The sequence below is a fragment of the Symphodus melops genome, assembly GCF_947650265.1.
Source record: "Symphodus melops genome assembly, chromosome: 12".
Taxonomy (NCBI): Eukaryota; Metazoa; Chordata; class Actinopteri; order Labriformes; family Labridae; genus Symphodus; species Symphodus melops.
This window is the reverse complement of record NC_136702.1, coordinates 15227904-15247542: the sequence shown is the minus strand read 5'-3', so window position 1 is coordinate 15247542 and position 19639 is coordinate 15227904. Positions and strand designations below refer to the sequence as shown.

At 39.5% G+C, this 19639-nt stretch overlaps 1 protein-coding gene across 4 annotated transcripts in view; it reads left to right on the top strand.

Annotated features, from left to right (window-relative positions):
- The window catches only part of LOC306833295 (alsin-like), a 31252-nt gene extending 12384 nt beyond the window's left edge, over nucleotides 1-18868 (top strand). For 2 of the 4 annotated variants that reach the window (XM_079358452.1, XM_079358453.1), the window contains exons 17-39: nucleotides 42-107; nucleotides 486-645; nucleotides 1608-1739; nucleotides 2129-2257; nucleotides 4045-4115; nucleotides 4805-4871; nucleotides 5503-5681; nucleotides 6153-6218; nucleotides 6428-6526; nucleotides 7134-7298; nucleotides 7990-8101; nucleotides 9562-9639; nucleotides 9804-9940; nucleotides 10208-10363; nucleotides 10473-10587; nucleotides 11789-11946; nucleotides 12684-12782; nucleotides 12865-13047; nucleotides 13646-13691; nucleotides 13896-13957; nucleotides 14153-14302; nucleotides 14584-14680; nucleotides 15471-18868. In XM_079358452.1, the coding sequence (XP_079214578.1) occupies nucleotides 42-107; nucleotides 486-645; nucleotides 1608-1739; nucleotides 2129-2257; nucleotides 4045-4115; nucleotides 4805-4871; nucleotides 5503-5681; nucleotides 6153-6218; nucleotides 6428-6526; nucleotides 7134-7298; nucleotides 7990-8101; nucleotides 9562-9639; nucleotides 9804-9940; nucleotides 10208-10363; nucleotides 10473-10587; nucleotides 11789-11946; nucleotides 12684-12782; nucleotides 12865-13047; nucleotides 13646-13691; nucleotides 13896-13957; nucleotides 14153-14302; nucleotides 14584-14680; nucleotides 15471-15509 (2566 nt within the window). In that variant the 3' untranslated portion in view covers nucleotides 15510-18868. The remainder of the gene's footprint in view (nucleotides 1-41; nucleotides 108-485; nucleotides 646-1607; nucleotides 1740-2128; nucleotides 2258-4044; nucleotides 4116-4804; nucleotides 4872-5502; nucleotides 5682-6152; nucleotides 6219-6427; nucleotides 6527-7133; nucleotides 7299-7989; nucleotides 8102-9561; nucleotides 9640-9803; nucleotides 9941-10207; nucleotides 10364-10472; nucleotides 10588-11788; nucleotides 11947-12683; nucleotides 12783-12864; nucleotides 13048-13645; nucleotides 13692-13895; nucleotides 13958-14152; nucleotides 14303-14583; nucleotides 14681-15470) is intronic. The other 2 variants (XR_013780337.1, XM_079358454.1) reach the window with 2 other exon arrangements.
- Nucleotides 18869-19639: the final 771 nt, after the last annotated feature.

Genomic DNA, 19639 nt, shown 5'->3' with positions numbered 1-19639 from the left:
TATTATTATAATAACTTTATCTTTTTTTGTTGTGCCTTCAGGTACTGTTCTTCAGTCGGGAACTTCCATGTGATGGGTGGATTCCACTCACTACAGAAACTGTCTCGGTAAGTTTATTTTTGGGTTTTCACTTAAGGGGTTGGCATACCTCAGAATCAGAATGTTTTTTAATTGCCATGCGCATTTACACATACAATGAATTTGACTTTGTGTTTTGGTACATGACAGTCAACAAAGGAAATAAAGCTCAAATAGCAAACGTTTTAAATACCTAACTTGGTTTTATCCTAACAGTGCACATGAATGAGACATTACCAATACCTATATAAAGGGGCTGGAGCAGCGGTGTGTCACTTCATGCTCCGCAGAGAAAAAAAAAGAAAAGAATAGATGCCGATTGGTTTAGCTTCCTTCAACTGAAAAGATGATTTGAGTGAGTGCTACGAGTGTTTTCTACCCTGAGCTCTGTGTTTGTTTCTGTTCAGTGAGTGTTTAGGCTCTCAGCAGACCATGCTGGCTCAGCTGTGTGTATCAGACCAGTCCGTCAGCCGGGATCTTGATCTGCTGTCACTGTTATACTGGCCTCTGCAGCAGCTCCACCACTACAGCCGGGTTCTGCTCAAACTGGCAGCTTGTTATGATGTGGTGAGGCGAAACTCTCTCCTGTGTCATTGTGCGTCTTTCTGTATTTTCCCTCAAACGCTCATGTTTCTGTTTTTGTGTTGGCTTGAGTGTTAGGCAGCATTTTCCATGACATGGTTTTTGATAGGAGCTTATGAAGATGCAGCATAAACAGTATGACATAAGCAGGTTTTTAAATATAATCAAGATTTTATGTATGAAGTCATATTTAAAAAAGTAACTAGATAAAACAATCTGAAACATTTAGCATTAAAAATACATTATACAATACAGATAGATAGATAGATAGATAGATAAACCATTTATAACTCCTGAACATGGCTCCTACACCATCAATTCTAATTCTACTTCCATAATAACAACTTTGTAGTCTTGGCAGAGGTCATCACTCGTTTATTTTATTTTATATCTAAGAAGTCATTGCTCTATCTAATAAATATACAATCTAATGTCTCCTTTCTCCCATAATAATCTGGATGACAATTGACAGCTTTGTAAGAGTGGTCAGTAGGCTTTCTGTAATGTCGGCTTGTCACTTAGCAGACACTTAGCATAAAGTAAAAAGAAAGGCTTTAGCTGCATATGTTACTAAATCATAGCCTTCTCTGGAGTTGTGTGCATGCTGATTGGTTCTCTTTATTTAGTTTGTTAGGAAACCACAAATCCTCTCCTCCTTCTCTGCTCTTTGTTTGATGTCGACACTCTTTCTCTTCACCTGCTCTTCTTAGCTGGGGTCAAAATCTCGATGTTGGCCTTCTTAGGCTTTGGTACTTTTTCAAAATTGAATTTTTAAATTGAAAGAGATTGAAATGTTTTGGTGTCTTGAAACAGAATCAGACTGTTGAAAACGTATTCAAGTATATCTGTGTTGAACTGTGTATGGTCAGAGGAAATAAACATTTGTAAAAAGGAACAAAACAGCAGACCAGTTTCTCACCTATGCTCTCTCTTTCTCTCTCCTGCAGTTAACTGCTGAGTATCAGTCCCTCCAACACGGCTGTAGTCAGTATGAATCCCTGTCTTTGTCTCTGACCCGGAGGAAAAAAGTGGCTGAAGCCACCCTCCTCTTCTGGAAGACCCATCCAGGAAAAACTACTGTGAGCACAACTCTGTCTTGACTTATTTGAACAAGCTACCACTCAACTGTGTCAATGAGAAACAGCTGGAAGAGTTTTAGTTCTGATACCCTTTAGGTTTTGTCTGTGCGCTCCTTGCTAACAAACGCCCGTTTTGGTTAGAATTTGGTCTCTAAAATGTTAGAAGTGTTGTATATTGTAGGTGGTGTAGAGGGTGAGGTATGACTCGTCATATTTTCCTGTCTGTTTTAATTACTGTGATATTTCATGAAGCGTACATTGTCTAAATTACATTTATCTGGCAGCTCGTTCATAATAGTGTTCTTTGCTAGCAGTTCAGAATGTACTCAAGTTTTATTTTATTTTTTATTATTATTATTTTTTACAATATGTATATAATTGTTCATTAGGAGCTTCTGCGTCTGCCAAAACGTCGTGTGGTGTGTGAGAGCAGCAACAGATCCCTGACTCTGCAGAATGCTGGGCGGTTCTCTAACCACTGGTTCATGCTGTTCAACGACGCTCTGGTGCACACACAGGTACACACACAGATGACCTAATAATCTGTGCACTTTAAGCTAAATGATTGTATGTTTGTTTTATACGTTGTACATCATTTCTCAACAAAAGCTTTTTTTTTAAACCATAAGTGGACTTCCATCTAACACAAATACTGACTTTTTAATAGCAGACAAAGCTTCCACAGGTTTTTGTGTTCATCTCTGTCTTCCTGCTGCTACTGGATATCGTCCATATCTGCAGATTAAGTATATATTAAATATTGAATGTGTCTTTCAATCATCCAGGGGGCCATTCCCTCACAGAGCCTTGTGAGTATATCTGACATTAGCTTACCTTATTCCCTCTCCAACAAGCCAACCTGCACTGAGCCTTGCAGCATTCAGGGTCCGTCTTTTTTCACGCTGATACCTTTTCAAGGACAATGCATGTACAAATATATTTTAACACAGGACTTTATTTTGTTAAAAGGCTGTTAAAGGTTTTTGTTTACTTTTGTAGAAGTCCAAGCTCAGGGAAACTTTCTGCTCTGCTCAGTATGATAATGTGTTCACTTTATGATATTATCAGGATGATTTATACATTTCTTATGTTGATATAGACATGAGAAATGCACATTATTGTTCCTTATTTAGACTCGTAAATGTTACACTTATGTTTTATAGTTACTGAAAGAAAAATGCACATTTTTTCTTTATATGAAGGCGAGACTGAAGAACATTTTTAAAACAAATCTTAAATCAAATAAATGCACACTGTATGTGGTATAATGTTGGATCCTGTGTTTGTGGCATTGAAGAGCGAAACACTTTTATCTTTAACCTAATTCGCTCTTTCATTCCCATTTTTTAAAATTGAAAAATTGGCTATAAAAACTTGAATCATCAGCCCAAACCCTTAAAACACCAATGCAGGTGTAGATGTAAGCATGTTATTAATGGTTTTAACTGTTAAATCATGTTAGGGGACGCTTAAAGCGGATAACACCCTCTGCTGGTTAAAAAACGTATTACACACACAATTTATTTAGGTTGGCTTAAACATTATTTATCAGTATAAGGGACCTGAACAAAGTCAAACTTTAAACTTTGTTTTAGTGTTGAGGTGTAAAATGCTGTTTTATTTTATGTTAACATTGCTGTCCTGTGTTAAAAAATGTTTTCATGTTGTCCTGATGGCTTATTCGGAGCTTTAGCTGCTACAGACAAGGTTGCTGTGTATGTGGGTATCGGTTTCGATGCATCGGTGGTTCAAATAAACGAGCTCATAGAGGCAGTAGCTTGGATCCGTAAAGATGCTTGTGTGAAGGGCTGCAACTCACCGCTACATTCCTTCCTTTAGAAACATTTGATCCAAAAGAAACATTGGCCAGCTCTTTGACAACTTTATTATTCTTAAAGCAGAACAAAGAAACCTCTTTCTCTGTCCCCTCGTTTGTGCTTTATTTCATTAATCAAATGTATTCCATCTGTCATAGTTAATCTTCCTCGGTGTGGTGTGGTGTGGTAACACAAAGTGATTAAACATGTCCTCTTTTTCCCCTCTTGTGGTTTTGGGTTTGTGCCCTGTGTGTTCAAGACCCCTGATAAATTGTTAATCCAGCACTCTACATGTATGTTTTGCATCATAGATTAAATAAAAAAAACATAAAATAATTTGTTGGGAACAAACTTTTTAAAAAAAACCTCTCTTCTACTCTATCTCAGCAGGTTTTATATTTTTTTTAAAGTAACAGGGATGATCTTCCTGTGCATGCAGAGAGGTGTTCATTAAATACACAAACTTTTGATCTGTGTGTATCTTGCAGTTCTCCACACATCACGTCTACCCTCTGACCTGCCTGTGGGTGAAACCCGTCACAGACGACAGCAGTGGACTGTGAGTGTGTTGCTTTGTAAAATCCAAACCGAATGACAAAAGTAGTGTGACTAGTAAACACTTGGATGTGACTGTGAAGTCAGTGAAGCCATTAATGTTATTGGCCACAATGAATTATGATCACAAATACCAATAAGACCTCCCTCCTGTTTTTCAGTAAGTAACATTCAGGTATGCAGGGAGATGTTAGAGTCCTGGCGTTTGAGTCAAACACGCAGAATAACCGCGTCATAGCTGAAGCAGATGAGGAAAACAGAAAACATCGATGGGAACAATCCACTCTTTGAACTAGAGATCCAGTGATACACTGAACTTCTGATACAACATCATCTCATGATGAGACTGACATCAATTTGTGAAGAAATATGATTTTATTATTTCAATTCTTTGTTGATAAAAAGGCAGAATATTATTTTTACTACTACTACTCCTTTTTTATTTTCTAATTTAAACAATGCATCGTTTTTCTTCACATGATCTAGATATAAACTATGATAATATCTAACAATGAGATCTTTTTTATATTTTGTATAAAAACGGATTTAAAGAAAGTTTGATAAAATAATATATTTTAAGCTCAAATCTCCACTCGACAGAGGTCGAGTCTTGTCAGTCTTGAAAAGACTGATGAAAGTATGACAGGTTTCATTCAGATAAAGTTTGTTGTTGTTTGTGTTGTGTGTCTGCAGCTATGCGATTAAAATCACATGTCCAGAGGAGAGTTTCACCCTGGTAGCATCGACACCAGAGGAGAAGGTACATTTATTCTTGACACATTTACTTCTCACTTTTCTTCAACTGGAGAAAAGATGTCAAGCTTACTTGATGAAATGTTGTGATCAATCATGTTATATGTGACTTCACATTCTTATTATAATTGGGGACCAGAGTCAGAGGCAATGTTTTTTTTGCAGCTTGTAGACAGAATACTCAGATTGGGCCTACCTGAGAATATTACAGCGGTTGAAATGGACGATTATCTAGCAAGCAAGCACGAACTAACCGCTGTTGGTTGGCACCTGTCTGTCGAACAGAAAGCAAGCCAGCTCTTCGTCCAGGGGTAAGAGCCAACCCTAGGCTCACCCTCGATTTGGAACCTAAGATCCAAAGATCGCTTGGTCATGAGGAACTTCAGTTCTTTATATGCAAAATGATTAGTTTGTGTTCTCTCCACATTCTCTGCTCATTTTTATTTTCTTTCCCACATCGCCATTCTTTCTTGAAAAATGCATACTTGTCATCTCTCTCTCTCTCTCTCTCTCTCTCTCTCTCTCTCTCTCTCTCTCTCTCTCTCTCTCTCTCTCTCTCTCTCTCTCTCTCTCTCTCTCTCTCTCTCTCTCTCTCTCTCTCTCTCTCTCTCTCTCTCTCTCTCTCTCTCTCTCTTCAGAACAAGTGGCTGCGATCTCTGAACCAGGCGATGGATCAGGTGGTAGGCGGTGGAGGTCAGGGGTCATCGCCAGGGTTGACAGCAATGTCTCGTACGGCCTCCTACCTGTTCACTGGAGAGGGACGGTTTAAAGACGCCCAGTATAGCGGGGCCTGGCAGTCAGGACGAGTGCATGGCAGGTTAGAACACAAGTTTGTGCTTCTTCTTTTGTCTATGTGTATGCTTGTATGCTCATGTGTGCTGCTACACCATGTGCCTAACAATGAACATTTGTGTGTGTTTAGTGTTGTTGTGTGTTCTTGAGTTGAAGAGTGTACGTACATTGTTTTTCAGTAAACTGCTGTAAACCCCTGGACATCTGAGTGTTCTTGAATGTATCATGGCAGCAATTAGAACACCAGTACAGTTATTCAAATAAGACGACAAAAGTCAGACATCATTCTACCAAATAAGCTCAAATCACTGGAGCTTGTGGGACAAAGATGGACTGTGCGAGTAAATGAGTTCAGCCTGGATGCGAGCAGGCAGTTTGCAACATTTAGAAAATTCAGACTTTATAAGACTCAATTTGACTCAACATGGTAATGTCTAAATAAAAACCACTTGAGTGTAAAATGAGTTCAGTTTAAATAACGAAATTGCCTTTACAGAGGTACCATGAAGTGGCCAGATGGACGGGTCTATAGTGGGAACTTCAAGAATGGACTGGAGGATGGGTAAGTACTTTCCAAATATGTACCTGTGATCAGGAGAAAATATTTCAATATTTGAAAGTTGTTGGAAACAGTGGTGGCCTCTCGGTCCTGGCAGCATTGAACGTAAACAGTGAAATCAGTTGATCATATTTTAACCCAATGACATCGTGATTTACCAGGTGAGATGAAATCTTTGTTCAAACATTGAAGTACATTTCTTTTCTTTAAAGCTTTGGACATTATATTATGCCCAACAAAGTGCTGAATAAGCCAGACATCTACCAAGGAAACTGGAAAGATGGCAAGATCCATGGCTTCGGCAAGTACAAGTCAGTATGCTGCTTTTTAATAAGAGTGAAGAAGGAAGTTTGAAATATCTTGTGTGAAAGATAACAAATCAGAGTCACTGAGGTCATGTCTGATATGGAGAAACAGTTGATTGAAACGGTGATTTGATCTCAGCAACACTTGAGCAACACTTGACTGAAACTGGTGACAGAGTCCTACATCAACAAACCTTAGTGTTAAGTTATCATTCAGTGGAATGTGGGGAAATAAACTCACAACGCTGTCAGTGTTTTCATTTGGCCAAACTTCAAATCAAAGTGTTTAAATGCTTGAATTTCATCCAGATGGCATGAAGTGTTGAAAGACAGGAATATGGACTTTTGTAAATATCCAATCCACGAGTGATTTTAATGAGATTTAAAATGCAGTGTCATTTCCTCACTTACTCCACATCCAACATTGTCAAATATAGTAATTAAATGCATCATGGCAGCAATTTATTTTAATTTGATAATCACAGAATAACATTCGTTATTTTGTTCAGAGCTGTTTTGGAGGTACAGATCTTTTTTACCTGTATTCGAAATGATTTGCCTGGACATGAACATAAATGCTGTTTGAGGCCACTTCTCTGTGGGGACTTCCTAGGTATGCCAGTGGCGAAGTATATGAGGGCTGTTTCTGCGATGGGCAACGACACGGTTACGGGATGCTGAATTCCGGCAGACTGAACAAGAATTCCTCAGGCGTTTTTATTGGCCAGTGGGTCCACAACAAGAAGACAGGCTATGGCGTCTACGATGACATCACAAAGTACGTTTAAGAAATGAGTTTGAACCACCAGAAATATTTCGATTAACATCTTCTTCTTTTTTTTTTTTAATTTGTTAATTTGTTTTTTGTAGTTCTCAACTTTCCTTTATGGCTTTCTGTGCTGGCCTGTAACCATGGAAACCCAAGAGTATTCTTATTTTTCTGTAATAGTAAAGAAAATTCAGGTCAATATTTTTATTTTCATGATATAAACGTGAAAAAAACTCAGCTTCAACATGACTGTTATGGAATATAAACAAAGTATTATATCATAGATTTCTAAAGAAATTCAACAGGAAGTCAGTTTTTGTATTTAGTTAGGAGACAGCAATAATAAATTAATCAGTACATATTTAATCAATAGAAGAAAGGTACAGAACATGAAAACCAGCAAACATGCTAAATTTGACAAATATAAAGGAAGTGTACATCTCCCTGCATCTCTTCACATTTTGTGTGAGCCAAAGACTAGAACTCAGTTTAATCAATATGCCGAGGTCATTGAGCCTGGGTGGGTAATGCAGCATCTTTCTATCTTAGACTTTATGTCCTCCTGGCAAATTAAAATTTGAAATGAAATGAAAAAATGGGCATATTCCATCATTGTTACACTGGCCGTACCGAATGTAATGTGAGTATAAAAGTAGAGACAGGACAGCCATGAGTCACTGCTCTCTTGTGTTCTTCCCAGAGGTGAGAAGTACATGGGCCTGTGGTTGGACGAACAGCGGCATGGCAGCGCTGTGGTGCTCACCCAGCATGGTGTTTACTTTGAAGGGACCTTCAGAGAAAACAAGATGAGCGTAAGTTCATACTGACTGTACACGACAGAGATTGAAAAGGAACTACTGGCGTGTCTTTTAATGTGGGGAAATAAACTCACGACACGAAATGACAGAAGGTGAATCACGTCACCTTTTTGTGCCATGGCTTTGATGCACAGCAGCACTGAGGAAGTCGTGCTTTTCTCTTCCCCAGCTGTAATCACATCTGCACACCTGCTTTGTCAGAGACAAAATGAATGGCTTCAGTGACAGTGCTTCCACATTAAATGACTTTGCATGTTTGAATTAAAGGAAGAATGTGCAACTTTCGGATCCAGTAGATGTCACCGTTGAGCACCAGCATTAATGTTTGGCGACACCTCCGCTATTCTGAAGCGTCCGCTCTAAAGTTATCAATTAGAACACAGCATAATCAAGCACAATTTAGCGCAAGCAGCAGCCTAAATGTTTCCTAGCTCGAGCTGCAATTTCCTGTGGTACACTGTGGGAACACTTTGGATAACTCATAGCTTCATAATGCACATACATTGACACAGAATGACCGTGTTCCAAAGACACTTTTGTGACATTGAAATAAGCAGTGAGTAGGCTATGTTATTCTTCTCTAGTCATTGACTAAAACAGCGTAATGCACGTTCGTCCCATCCATGTAAAACAACGAAAACACGGCTGCAACAACAGTACAGCTGGTGGGACTCACGCTTTGTCGACAGTCATGACTCAGAGAGATATTTACAAAGGATATACTGTTATTTCTGGACTATATGGCGCTACTTCTTTCTCACGTTTTGAACACTGCGGCTCTTACAATGATGCAGGTAATTTATGGATTTTTGGGGGGCGGACAATGAGCTTCTGCCGCAAACACATTTGACCTCGTCACATAGGATCTTAATATCAGTCATTTTGCACTTCATGCACGCACCCTCATTATGGAAAACACACAGAGAAATGCATATGATGCAGCTCTCAAGTTAAAGGCGATCGACCTGGCTTTCAAAGAAGGAAATAGAGCTGCTCCACGTAAGGTTCACACTGACTGCAACAACAAAAAAGAGACTGAGGAAATAAGTGATGAAGTAATTCTGAGGCAGTGAATGGATGCACTTTTTCTTGTGAAATGTATTACTGTATTACGGTAATCTTTTTCATCAGCCGTGTTACAGGCACTATTCAGTAAAGGATTTCCAGTAGGCTTCGTATTTGTTGATGTTACCGGTAGCCTACGTATTTAATTAAAAGTTTTTAAAAAGTGTAACGTCTTTCTGTGTAAATAGCCCATGTTACAACATGGACACCTGCAGCTTAGAAACAAGTGCGGCCTATATATGTACAAATACATTTATTTGCTTATTTTTAGCCCGTGCAGCTTATATCCAGGTGCGCTCAATAGAAATTACGGTTCTAGATTTCTGCCATCTTTATATGTAAAATGTTGCATATTCTTCCTTTAATGATGCGTTTATGTGTATTACCAGGGCCCAGGTATGTTGGTGTCAGATGACGACACAGCTCTCCATGGGGAGTTCTCTGACGACTGGACAGTCAATGGGAAGGTAGAATGAATCTTTGTCTCTTCTTAATTGTGTTTTTTTTTATGTTCTCTAGCATTCTTTTCTTCATTTGAGTTATCTTACTGTATTGTGTCGTGTCATTCAGTCTTTATGCAGTAGAGTAAATATTCATACATATTCATCACCCCCCCATCGTTCTTCTTTAGGGTGTTTTATCTCTTGCTAATGGGGACAACCTGGAGGGCTTGTTCAGTGGAGAATGGACCACAGGTCTGAAGGTCGTTGGAACGTACACCAAACCAGCCAACGAAGAACCTGAAACTAGAGAGAGAAGCCGCATGCTGTGAGTTAAATTTGGTCTCAAATAACATGGTGAAGGACTCATATTCAGCAACCAGTACCCAGATCAGAAAGCTGTTTGTTGTTCCTCATTTCTTTGAGTCTAATCATCTTTTTTAACGTGTATTATTTTTCCAACTGTTTGCCCATCTCTTGTGCATATTGTTTTGGGAATTTAATTTATTTTTTTTTAAAACAGAGACAGTGTGTTTGTATTGTCTAGTGCTAGGCTTGGTTTGGAGTTTGAAAATGTTTATTTGTGGATATAAAGCAGGCTGGGTCAGTATGTGGTGCCTGCAGAGCAGCGGTGGGTCTGCGTGTTCGATGAATGCTGGCGTCGTCTCGGCTGTGATGCTGCTGGGACAGGAGAGAGGTCTACAGCCTGGGAGAACATTGCTGTTACCATTACAACTGCACGAAGACAGAGGTAGACGGAATAGCATACAGTACAAACACAAACAGGACAACAGAAATGGTGTCATACCATACTTTCACATGCAGCTATATTGAACAATAAGTGATGTGTGTGTTTGTAGCACAACACTCAGCAGGTCTCAGCGCAAAGTATTGGAGTCTTTGGAGTTTATTCCTCAGTATGGAGAACAGGTCACTGCCGCCAACTATGACAACATACGAAGATACCTCCTCAAGGTACAAGTGGCTGTGACATGGACTCTGTTTGTGTGTATTTCTCTGTCTTTTCAATCATCTCTGCATTGTTTTGGGTCAAACATACAGTATTACATATAGATTGATAATGACTTGGACACAAATAACAGTTGATCAGTGCAGTCTGATTTGACAATAGTGTCATAAGGAGTTATAATCAGTGACATTCCTAATAGACTGGTATAGTAATGACGTATTTTTATAGGCCAACCCAAAAAAAATGGCGCCGGTGGTTCCTACGAAAATTCGCCTCTGGGATTTTTGCGTTGGATTTTGGATCATTGCAGAAAATAAGCTCTGTGTCAAACACACATTTCTGATGCGTAGCTGTTTTGTTCAGCGGGATAATCTTTACAGATGAACATAATTTATATGAAGTTTAAAGAGTTAATGCAGCCGAGAGAAGTAAAAAGCTAACGTTATGCTCTAGCAAACTACACTGCGGCCAGTTTATTATGATTGTGTCAGGATCTTCAGTCACTCCACACAAAGAAACCTGACCAAACACTTCCATGGTGGAGTCTGAGAAGCTTTTAGTTTACAAAGTGAAGAAAGGGATGATAGCTTAATATTACGATGAAAGTAATAGTGGGGTTTATTTATGATGTCACGACAGTTATGCTTCATTGATCTAATCAGCAGATTTGATAAGATAGCTAAATGTTATCTTAATAAGTTGTTTATTAACCTAGTATTTGCAAGAACACTGAAAAACATGACTAGAGGCTGTAAGGAGTATTAGGGAGAGAGTTCCCAGCGGGATGACGTGTAATGTCTGCGACAACCACTGTAGTTTCAGTTAGCTACTCGTTAGCATCCGCCGTTTAACGTTCGCGTAAAAACTTAAAAATTCAATAGTGGAGTCTTAGCTAACGTAGTTTATCTTGTCTAACAAAACATCAACATGTCTTCAGCATGTGTTAATCACAGACCTTATTTCAGGCATCTAAACACAAACCCATTCAAAATCCTCATTGACTTTTAGAGTTAGGAACCCATGGTGCTAAAATGCTAACTCACCTTCTGGTTTTAGGACTTAAAACTATACCAGTCTATAGAGTGGAATGAAAGCAGTTCAGGAATAGACCATCCCATGTTTTGTTTTAAAAATAATTGACGAGGATTTTTGGTTACTGAAATGTTAAAATATTCTCTTTGTTTTTTGTCCCTCTTCGTGCGGCAGGCTTGTGAAACCCCTCACCACCCCCTGGGCTGGCTGGTGGAGACGTTGGTTACCGTTTTTAGGATGAGTTACATTGGAGTGGGTTCCAACCGCAGGATGCTCAGGCAAGCCGTCCACGAACTTCAGGCCTTCCTTACACATTTCTACGTCATTGTGAGGTAGGTGTTCAAGTTCTTTCATCCCTTTACAGCTTTTTGACAGATGGTTCTATTCCGCGACAGCGCCGTGAATCCGCAGTCATTACGTCTTTGTACATTGTCATTGATTTTGCAATGGAGTAAAATAGGTCTACCTGTCTGTGAATGCGTTACCGCATTGTGGCAGCATGACGTTTAAAGCCAGGGTCAGGCTGCAGGATAATCGGGCGCGGTTCGATTCCCGCCGGACAATCGGGAGGCCGTTTCCGAATCAAGGCTGCTCGGAATCAATTATCTTACCAGATTACCTTGTAGTGTGAGGCGTATAAAGATACAGTCTTAACATCCCCGTTCGGCTCAACGCCATTAAAACAAAACAACAAAAAATCAGAAGAGAACATTTTTAGTGTATCCCCTGCTGACGGTCTGTCTGTGAAATATAAAGGACAGTGGAAGAGCAGGTTGTAACATAAAGGCAAGTGGTGCTGGTGTCCCGCCCTCTCTTTCCATCAACCCTCTCTGCTTTACCCCACTGTATATTTTATGGTTTGGTTTCAATTTTATTCTGATTTGTAGTCTTTGGCCTGGTGCTGCTGACTACTTCTGCACTCACTGTCAACATTGTATGCAAACGCATAGATACAGCCCAACCTTAACACAGCATTCTGTCGATGAGAGAATTACACAGTTTAATTATGAATGTATGTATAAAATAACATTTTAATTATTTAACTAAACCACATCGTACTTGCCAACAGGTTTTTATTTCCTGGGTTACCTGCTGACGGCTGTGCTATCCCAGAATCCCCTGCCTCTCAATCTGAAAGCAGACACAACTTAAGCTTTGAAGAGCAGAGGTGAGTGTCCGAACACACATAACCACACAAACACACACGGACACACTCGATGAAACCTTCATCTCGCTCTTTTTGTCTCCAGCGGCGTCTTGGTGGTGAGCTGCTCCTCTTTGCTCCTCCCTCTGCTGCTCCCTCAGCTCTACCCTCCTCTCTTTACCCTGTACTGCCTTCAGGAGGAGCAGGAGGAGGCCCGATACTGGGAGCGCATCCTCAGACTCAACAAACAGCCCGATCAGTCTCTGCTGAGCTTCCTGGGCGTGCAAGAGTGAGTACACACACGTGGGGTTTTCACATATAAACACCAAACTCCCGAAATCTTCCTGAAAATGTTGAGTTGATCTGCGTGTGTGAACGCAAACAGCTACATTTTTAACTGTGACTTACAGTAACGGGAATTTATCCCGCCTACTCCCTGGTACATTTCCAGGTAAGTCGATATTAGAACGCAGCAAAAAAGTATTCGGGTAGTACACCATGAAAAGTGAGAGGTTGTTTATATCCTGGGTTCGGGGCACATACACACACACACATACACACACACACACACACACACACACACACACACACACACACACACACACACACACATGTTCTGCTCTGTCCTTGAATCCCGTGAAACTTCCACGTTGATCACATCAGGTAGAGCCTCTCGCTGTGAGATAAATGTGTGCATCTCAAAAGCAACTCTGAAAGATTTCAAGGGCAGCCTTCCTTGAATTTTCCAGTCATTTTCAGTTGTGCATATGTGATGACAGCTGCAGTTTTTATAGTGACAAATCCTAATCCCTAAGTCTCTAATTGGTGTTAGGTGGATCTTGTTGTACAAAGCCTCATTCTTTTCCTTTAATTTTTTTCCTCTGTAGGAAGTTCTGGCCTGTCTGGATGTCAATTCTGGGAGAGAAAAAGCAGGTTAGGCTTAGAAAGTACCTTTTTCTAACAATAATAAATAACAATGTTTATTTTCTGCACTACATTTCAGCAGTTTCCTTCATTCCAACCATGCAGCACCCACATGACTTCTAGATTTTTTGATGACGCCAACACAAGCTTCGAGTTTGCAGTTGCATCTTTTGTGTTGTCCTGTCTCAATGATTTTGTTGACTTTTATCCTAGATTGTGTCCAGCAGTAAAGATGCCTGCTTTGTTTCTGCCTTTGAGACACTCCAACAAATCAGGTAACAATCCGTGTGACCTGGCGTCTCACTAAATCTGTCTGATTAACAACTTCTGCTCACATTTTAAATATACTCTCTGCCCTTATTAAAACCTGAAACTCAAATTGTGCTGTGTCGCGTGAACCCTGCATTGCATTACCAAGACTGTTTGTTTTATTATACTGAATACAAATGTATGTCTCCCTCCACATGCAGCACCACGTTCACTCCATCAGACAAACTCCTCGTCATCCAGAAGACGTTTGAAGAGTTGACCCAGGAAATAAAACCCATGTTGAAAGACAACTTCATGTGGTGCATGGACGATCTGCTGCCCCTCTTCCTCTATGTAGTGCTCAGGGCGAGGTGTGTTACAATACACACTCTCACACACACACACACACACACACACACACACACACACACACACACACACACTTATTCTAACCTGATTCATTCATTATTTAAAGTCAGTAATTATTCTCTATAAAGCAAATGTAGCTCATTTGCACTCACATTTAGCAACTGTTAAACTCAATGTGTTTTGGTCAGATTTGATGACATGTTGAACTATTTGGACAGTGTTTGTTTATTTAATCATAGACTACAGTTAGCTGCCTCTGTGTTTCCGCTGCTCTGTTCCACAGGGTCAAGAACCTGGGAGCTGAGATCAGTCTGATAGATGACTTGATGGACTCCAACGTTCAGCATGGAGAGCTGGGACTGATGTTCACCACGCTGAAGGTAGGCCTTCTCAAACACACTCATAGCCCCACTTCAAAATGTCATCATCATCATTTATTTTATTTTAAATCCTCGGAAAACACATTGAGGGAGAACCCTCATTTGTAATGCTGCCGAGGTACAGAACCAGGTAGGGATAAAACGTGCTGGCTATAAAACATGTGCTGGCATTCTGCCCATATTTGACACCAAAGCAACACTGTGATTGTAAGTTGTATTCACTTAGCGCTCACAAAACTTTACAAAACTCCTCCTCCCCTCCTCCTTAAATTTCCCTCGGGATCAATAAAGTACCTGCCGACCTTCAAACAAACAAATGGCAGCAGTTAAAAATGACAAATGTAGGTCCGGGTCAGTTTGGTTCGGTTCTCTTTTATCTGCGTTTCCACCATCACAAGTTGGGAATGGTACCAAAATATGGGAGCCGTACCTTCCTACTTTTTTGGTACCCTTCTGTTGGGGTGCCAATGGTGCCGATCTGGCCCTAAACGGTTCCTTTTTATTTATCCCGTTCTTCTTCATTGAACTTAAATTAATAGCTGGCTGCACTGTGTGGGGCTGCTATGATGTCACACTATTTTTCGGCTATCTCCATCTGGCTTAAACTCCACTTATCAAGTAAGGCTACGGTTGACTGTGAAAAAGCAAGCAAGATCAGAGTTTACCTTACCAAACTGAACCAAATTGGACTGCTTGTTGGAAACGGGGCTTTAAGGAGTGGAAAGCCTTAAAACGTCTTACAATCTTGTTGCATCTTTTTTTAAATGATCATTAAATGAATCTGCTGCAGGCCTGCTTCATCCAGATTCAGCAGGAGTCGACGACATAAGAGCAGAATGGGAGACTGAACACTGTCAACAAAAAAAGGAACTGCCAGCACTGCCAGGAACCAGACGTCTCCTCACACGTAGAAGAAGGATGCTGCAGCGAGGATACACAAATGGAAGGCAGGAGGAGTGTGTGATCCTCGCCCAGCATATCCATTTGGTTTGTTAAAACACGCCAAAGTTCTCTTTTCTATAAAAAAAAGAATATTCTCGAAGACGCATCACCCTCACCTGGACATGTTAGATAGCTGGTATGTCTTATTCACCGATGTGTTTGGTGGTATGTTTTCTTTAGATTTTATACTTCGTCTTTGTAATGATACATCAGCTCGGGTTTGTGATTATCAAAGTTTGTGTTGAAAATCACATATGTTTTAGTTTTAACACCAGAGAGGTTTGAGTTACATTTATCTGAAGAATGATCCACACACACATTCAGTAACATGTACTGCTTACTTTGTGTCCGGATCTTCAGTCACTCCACACAAAGAAACCTGACCAAACACTTCCATGGTGGAGTCTGAGAAGCTTTTAGTTTACAAAGTGAAGAAAGGGATGATAGCTTAATATTACGATGAAAGTAATAGTGGGGGTTTTTTTAGACTTTAGGCATCCTTTAGCAGTTTTAAAGACGTGATTTTAGCACTGACTTGTTTAACTAGACAGAACTTCAGAACATTAAGACAAATAGGAAAAACATGAATTTTCTCAATCGCAGAGTTTGGGAGAAATTCTACAAGCACATTAATCTCAATGCGGAAAATATCAGTAAGAGCTGACCAAGTTCAGGTAATGAAAGGGAATAAAAGCAATTACAGAATATGACTTCAAAACGTCGCTACTAAATATTTTGATGAGATGGTTTGAGTTATTTTTATTTATTGAAGTTTTAGGTCTGTTTAAAGTTGACCCTTTCCTAAACAACAGATCAAACTGCCTGATGCTGCTTCAACTCACGATGCAGTTTGTCTCAGGTCTAAAACTGACATGTAGGGGAATTATATGTCACCACAGAGAGACATACTTAGGTACTTAAGATATAGAAATTGAGGAAACACTGATTAGCTATGCATATGTAGCATATATGTCACATACTTCGTTGTACTATTGCGATTATGATTTTTGTGAACAAGCATTTATCAACAAGTCTGATGAGGGACCGCTGATTGTTGCACTGACAGTTTTTATTTTATAGTTTAGCCTCCCTCCACCAGCCCACCAGCTGAATGTTAGACTTCTTTCTCTTCTCACTTCAATGACAGTCCTGTTTGTCAGGACAGTCTGTCGTATTTTAAGATCTATTTTTGGGCGTTTTTTTTCCTTTGTTGGAGAGATAGGAGGAGAGATAGTGGGGATTGACATGCAGGAAAGGACCCACAGTCTGGATTTGAACCCGGGCCGCCCCTTGTTGAGGACCATAGCCTCCACACATGGGGATGAGTGGGATCTTTTTTTAAACCTGTCGCCAGATTAAAATGAAATGAAATTAAAGGACTCCCTAACTTTGGGAGATAAACATTTTAAACACTTTATTTTCTCATGAGCTATTGCACTCACAGTAAAGAAGAAATAGGAAATTTCTATGCAACACGTGTCACCTTATATGTATTTGATGGCAGATTTATTCAAAAAAAAGGATTGTAAACGGGTACTTTAGATTAATTTATGTTTACTTGATATGTCTATTTCATTTCAAAGTAATTATTCTAAGTTTCCTAGGGAGTCTCACTTGTAAGGGAATTGTTTAACTTTTTTTAATCGTTACTTATTATTATTAATATAAGATTTATTAAACATCTTTTTTCTTGTATCAGAAAACTGCACAGAGTCTCACTCCTAGATTCTGGAATAAGCATAATTGATTGTGATTAAAGAAGCATTAGTTCAAAATCAACGAACACTGATGTGTTACAGATCAAATATGAATGTATCTTGAGAATTACATTATTACATTATATTGGGGCGGCAGTAGCTCAGTCTGTAGGGACTTGGGTTGGGAACCGGAGGGTCGCCGGTTCAAGTCCCGGCACGGACCAAGTCCGGAAACTGGTCTGGTAGCTGGAGAGGTGCCAGTCCATTTCCTGAGCACTGCCGAGGTGCCCCTGAGCAAGGCACCGAACCCCAAAAACTGCTCTGGAGCGCACGCTGTGTGCAGCAACCTCACTCTGAGATCTCTCCATTAATGCAGAGTGAACACCGAATTTCCCCTCGAGGGATTAATAAAGTATATAAAAAAATTTTTTTTTTAAAAATTAGATTGTTTGATAGGAGCCATACTCGGAGCACAACATGTTTGCTGTGTTGTTACTGACTATTGATGCACAGTTTCTATATTCTCAGGAATTAAACAAATTTATACAGACGAACAGAAGTTCAGATTCCAACGACAAGCTTGCCAAACTGACAGAAACACAGCAGCTGGATTGAAATGAAAATAAGGACCTTTTCCTTTTGCAACATTGCTACAATTTTTTTACACTGAATTTACATTTAGTGGAATGTAAACAGTCTGACAGAGTTGTTTTGTGTTTGTTGGGAAAAACTGTCATATTTGGGTTTTTTTGCATTTAGATCAACTAAAGTGAAATATAAGGGTAAGGTACAAGGAGAGATGTCACAACAGTGTTCAGTAGATTTAAGGACAGTAGGGATGATTTGCATGTCTACAGCTCACTATTATATGATCAAACACATTTTCAGCACTGCCAACCATTCTCTGTCACACACAGTGTTCAATTGTTTTCTTACCTCTCGGCAGTCACAGGTTTTTACATCATTTGAGAGCAGCCTGGTCATTAGTGTTCATTATTGATGTTTTTGTACCTTCAACATGGTGTTATGCACTTCTAAGCAAGGAAATTCAAAACATACAAACCTTAGATACAATCCAAAAAACATGAAATCTGAAATAGTCAGAAGTAATTTGTATAGAAACTTAGAAGATTCTGTTTCTTTATCAGCATACACATGGGAGTGAACTGCACTTCTCCTCACACTTATCGTGGTTAGTTTCTGGGCCAAGTAAAACATGTCATGTTGTTCTTACACTTCTTGGAGGTTTGAGAATTTGAGGTTATAAACTGAATTAATGAATGGTGATATTTTTCTATGTGCATATTTTTGTGACTTCATACACAAAAAGAAAAGATCGGCACCAGCGAGGACAGAATGTTCATCAGCTTTGATGTATAAGTTAAGCACTGAAATGTAATTAAGTGTTGTAATTATTCATTTAAAAAAAGGGGTAATACATCAATTCTGAACAAAAAATGTTGACTCTTCTTTAAATCTCTAGTTTTTAATGGATTGTATTAATTACCCTTTTGTGAACAAATTCTTCACATAAAACACTCAGACTACTGCTCCAGCATGATGGGACTGTTTTTGTTAATATGTTGACCCATAATTTTAAGAGACACAAATGTTAGTAACATCAACAGTTACTTGTGTCTTCTCTGTGCTGTTAGCCGACACGGCTAAGTTCAAAATCACTAATTCAAATTACAATAAGTACATCCAAACATCAGTGATCAGTACGCACAATCCCAGGAGCCTAAACTTAAAGCAGAAAGCAGAAAGAAGAAAATAACTTAAACTGTGGGAATTTTAGTATTGTGGTAATATATGCACATACAGAAGCTTTACACTGTTGCCAATTGTATTTCAGCGTGTTTTATTTCAGTTATAGGATTTCAGGGAAATAATAGAGTTATTTATAGGACTTACCAAGTATGTGACTTTGAAGCTTAATAAACAACAGCTTGGGTGTTTTAATGTTTGAAGCCGCCAGTAAGCGTGAACTGTAGTCAGAGGCGCTGCTTGTCAACCGGCAAGGCAGCCAAATGCTTGGAGCACCAGACCAGTAGGGGGCCCCTGAGGACTGACAAACTTCAAGACAGAGTAGTGACCTAAACAGGAACAGGAAGTCTCCTTAATCTTAACCTTGAATAAAGTATAAAGTATGGTAAAATAACATAGATAGATAGATACTTTATTGAACCTTGAGGGAAATATAAGGATAATTAACTATAATCCAGTGATCCACTAAAACAAAAGCATCTTTCTGGATGGTCACTGCCTGTCATGATAGTTTAGTTAAATTGGTCTCTTTTCCCAGAAGACATTTAATCCA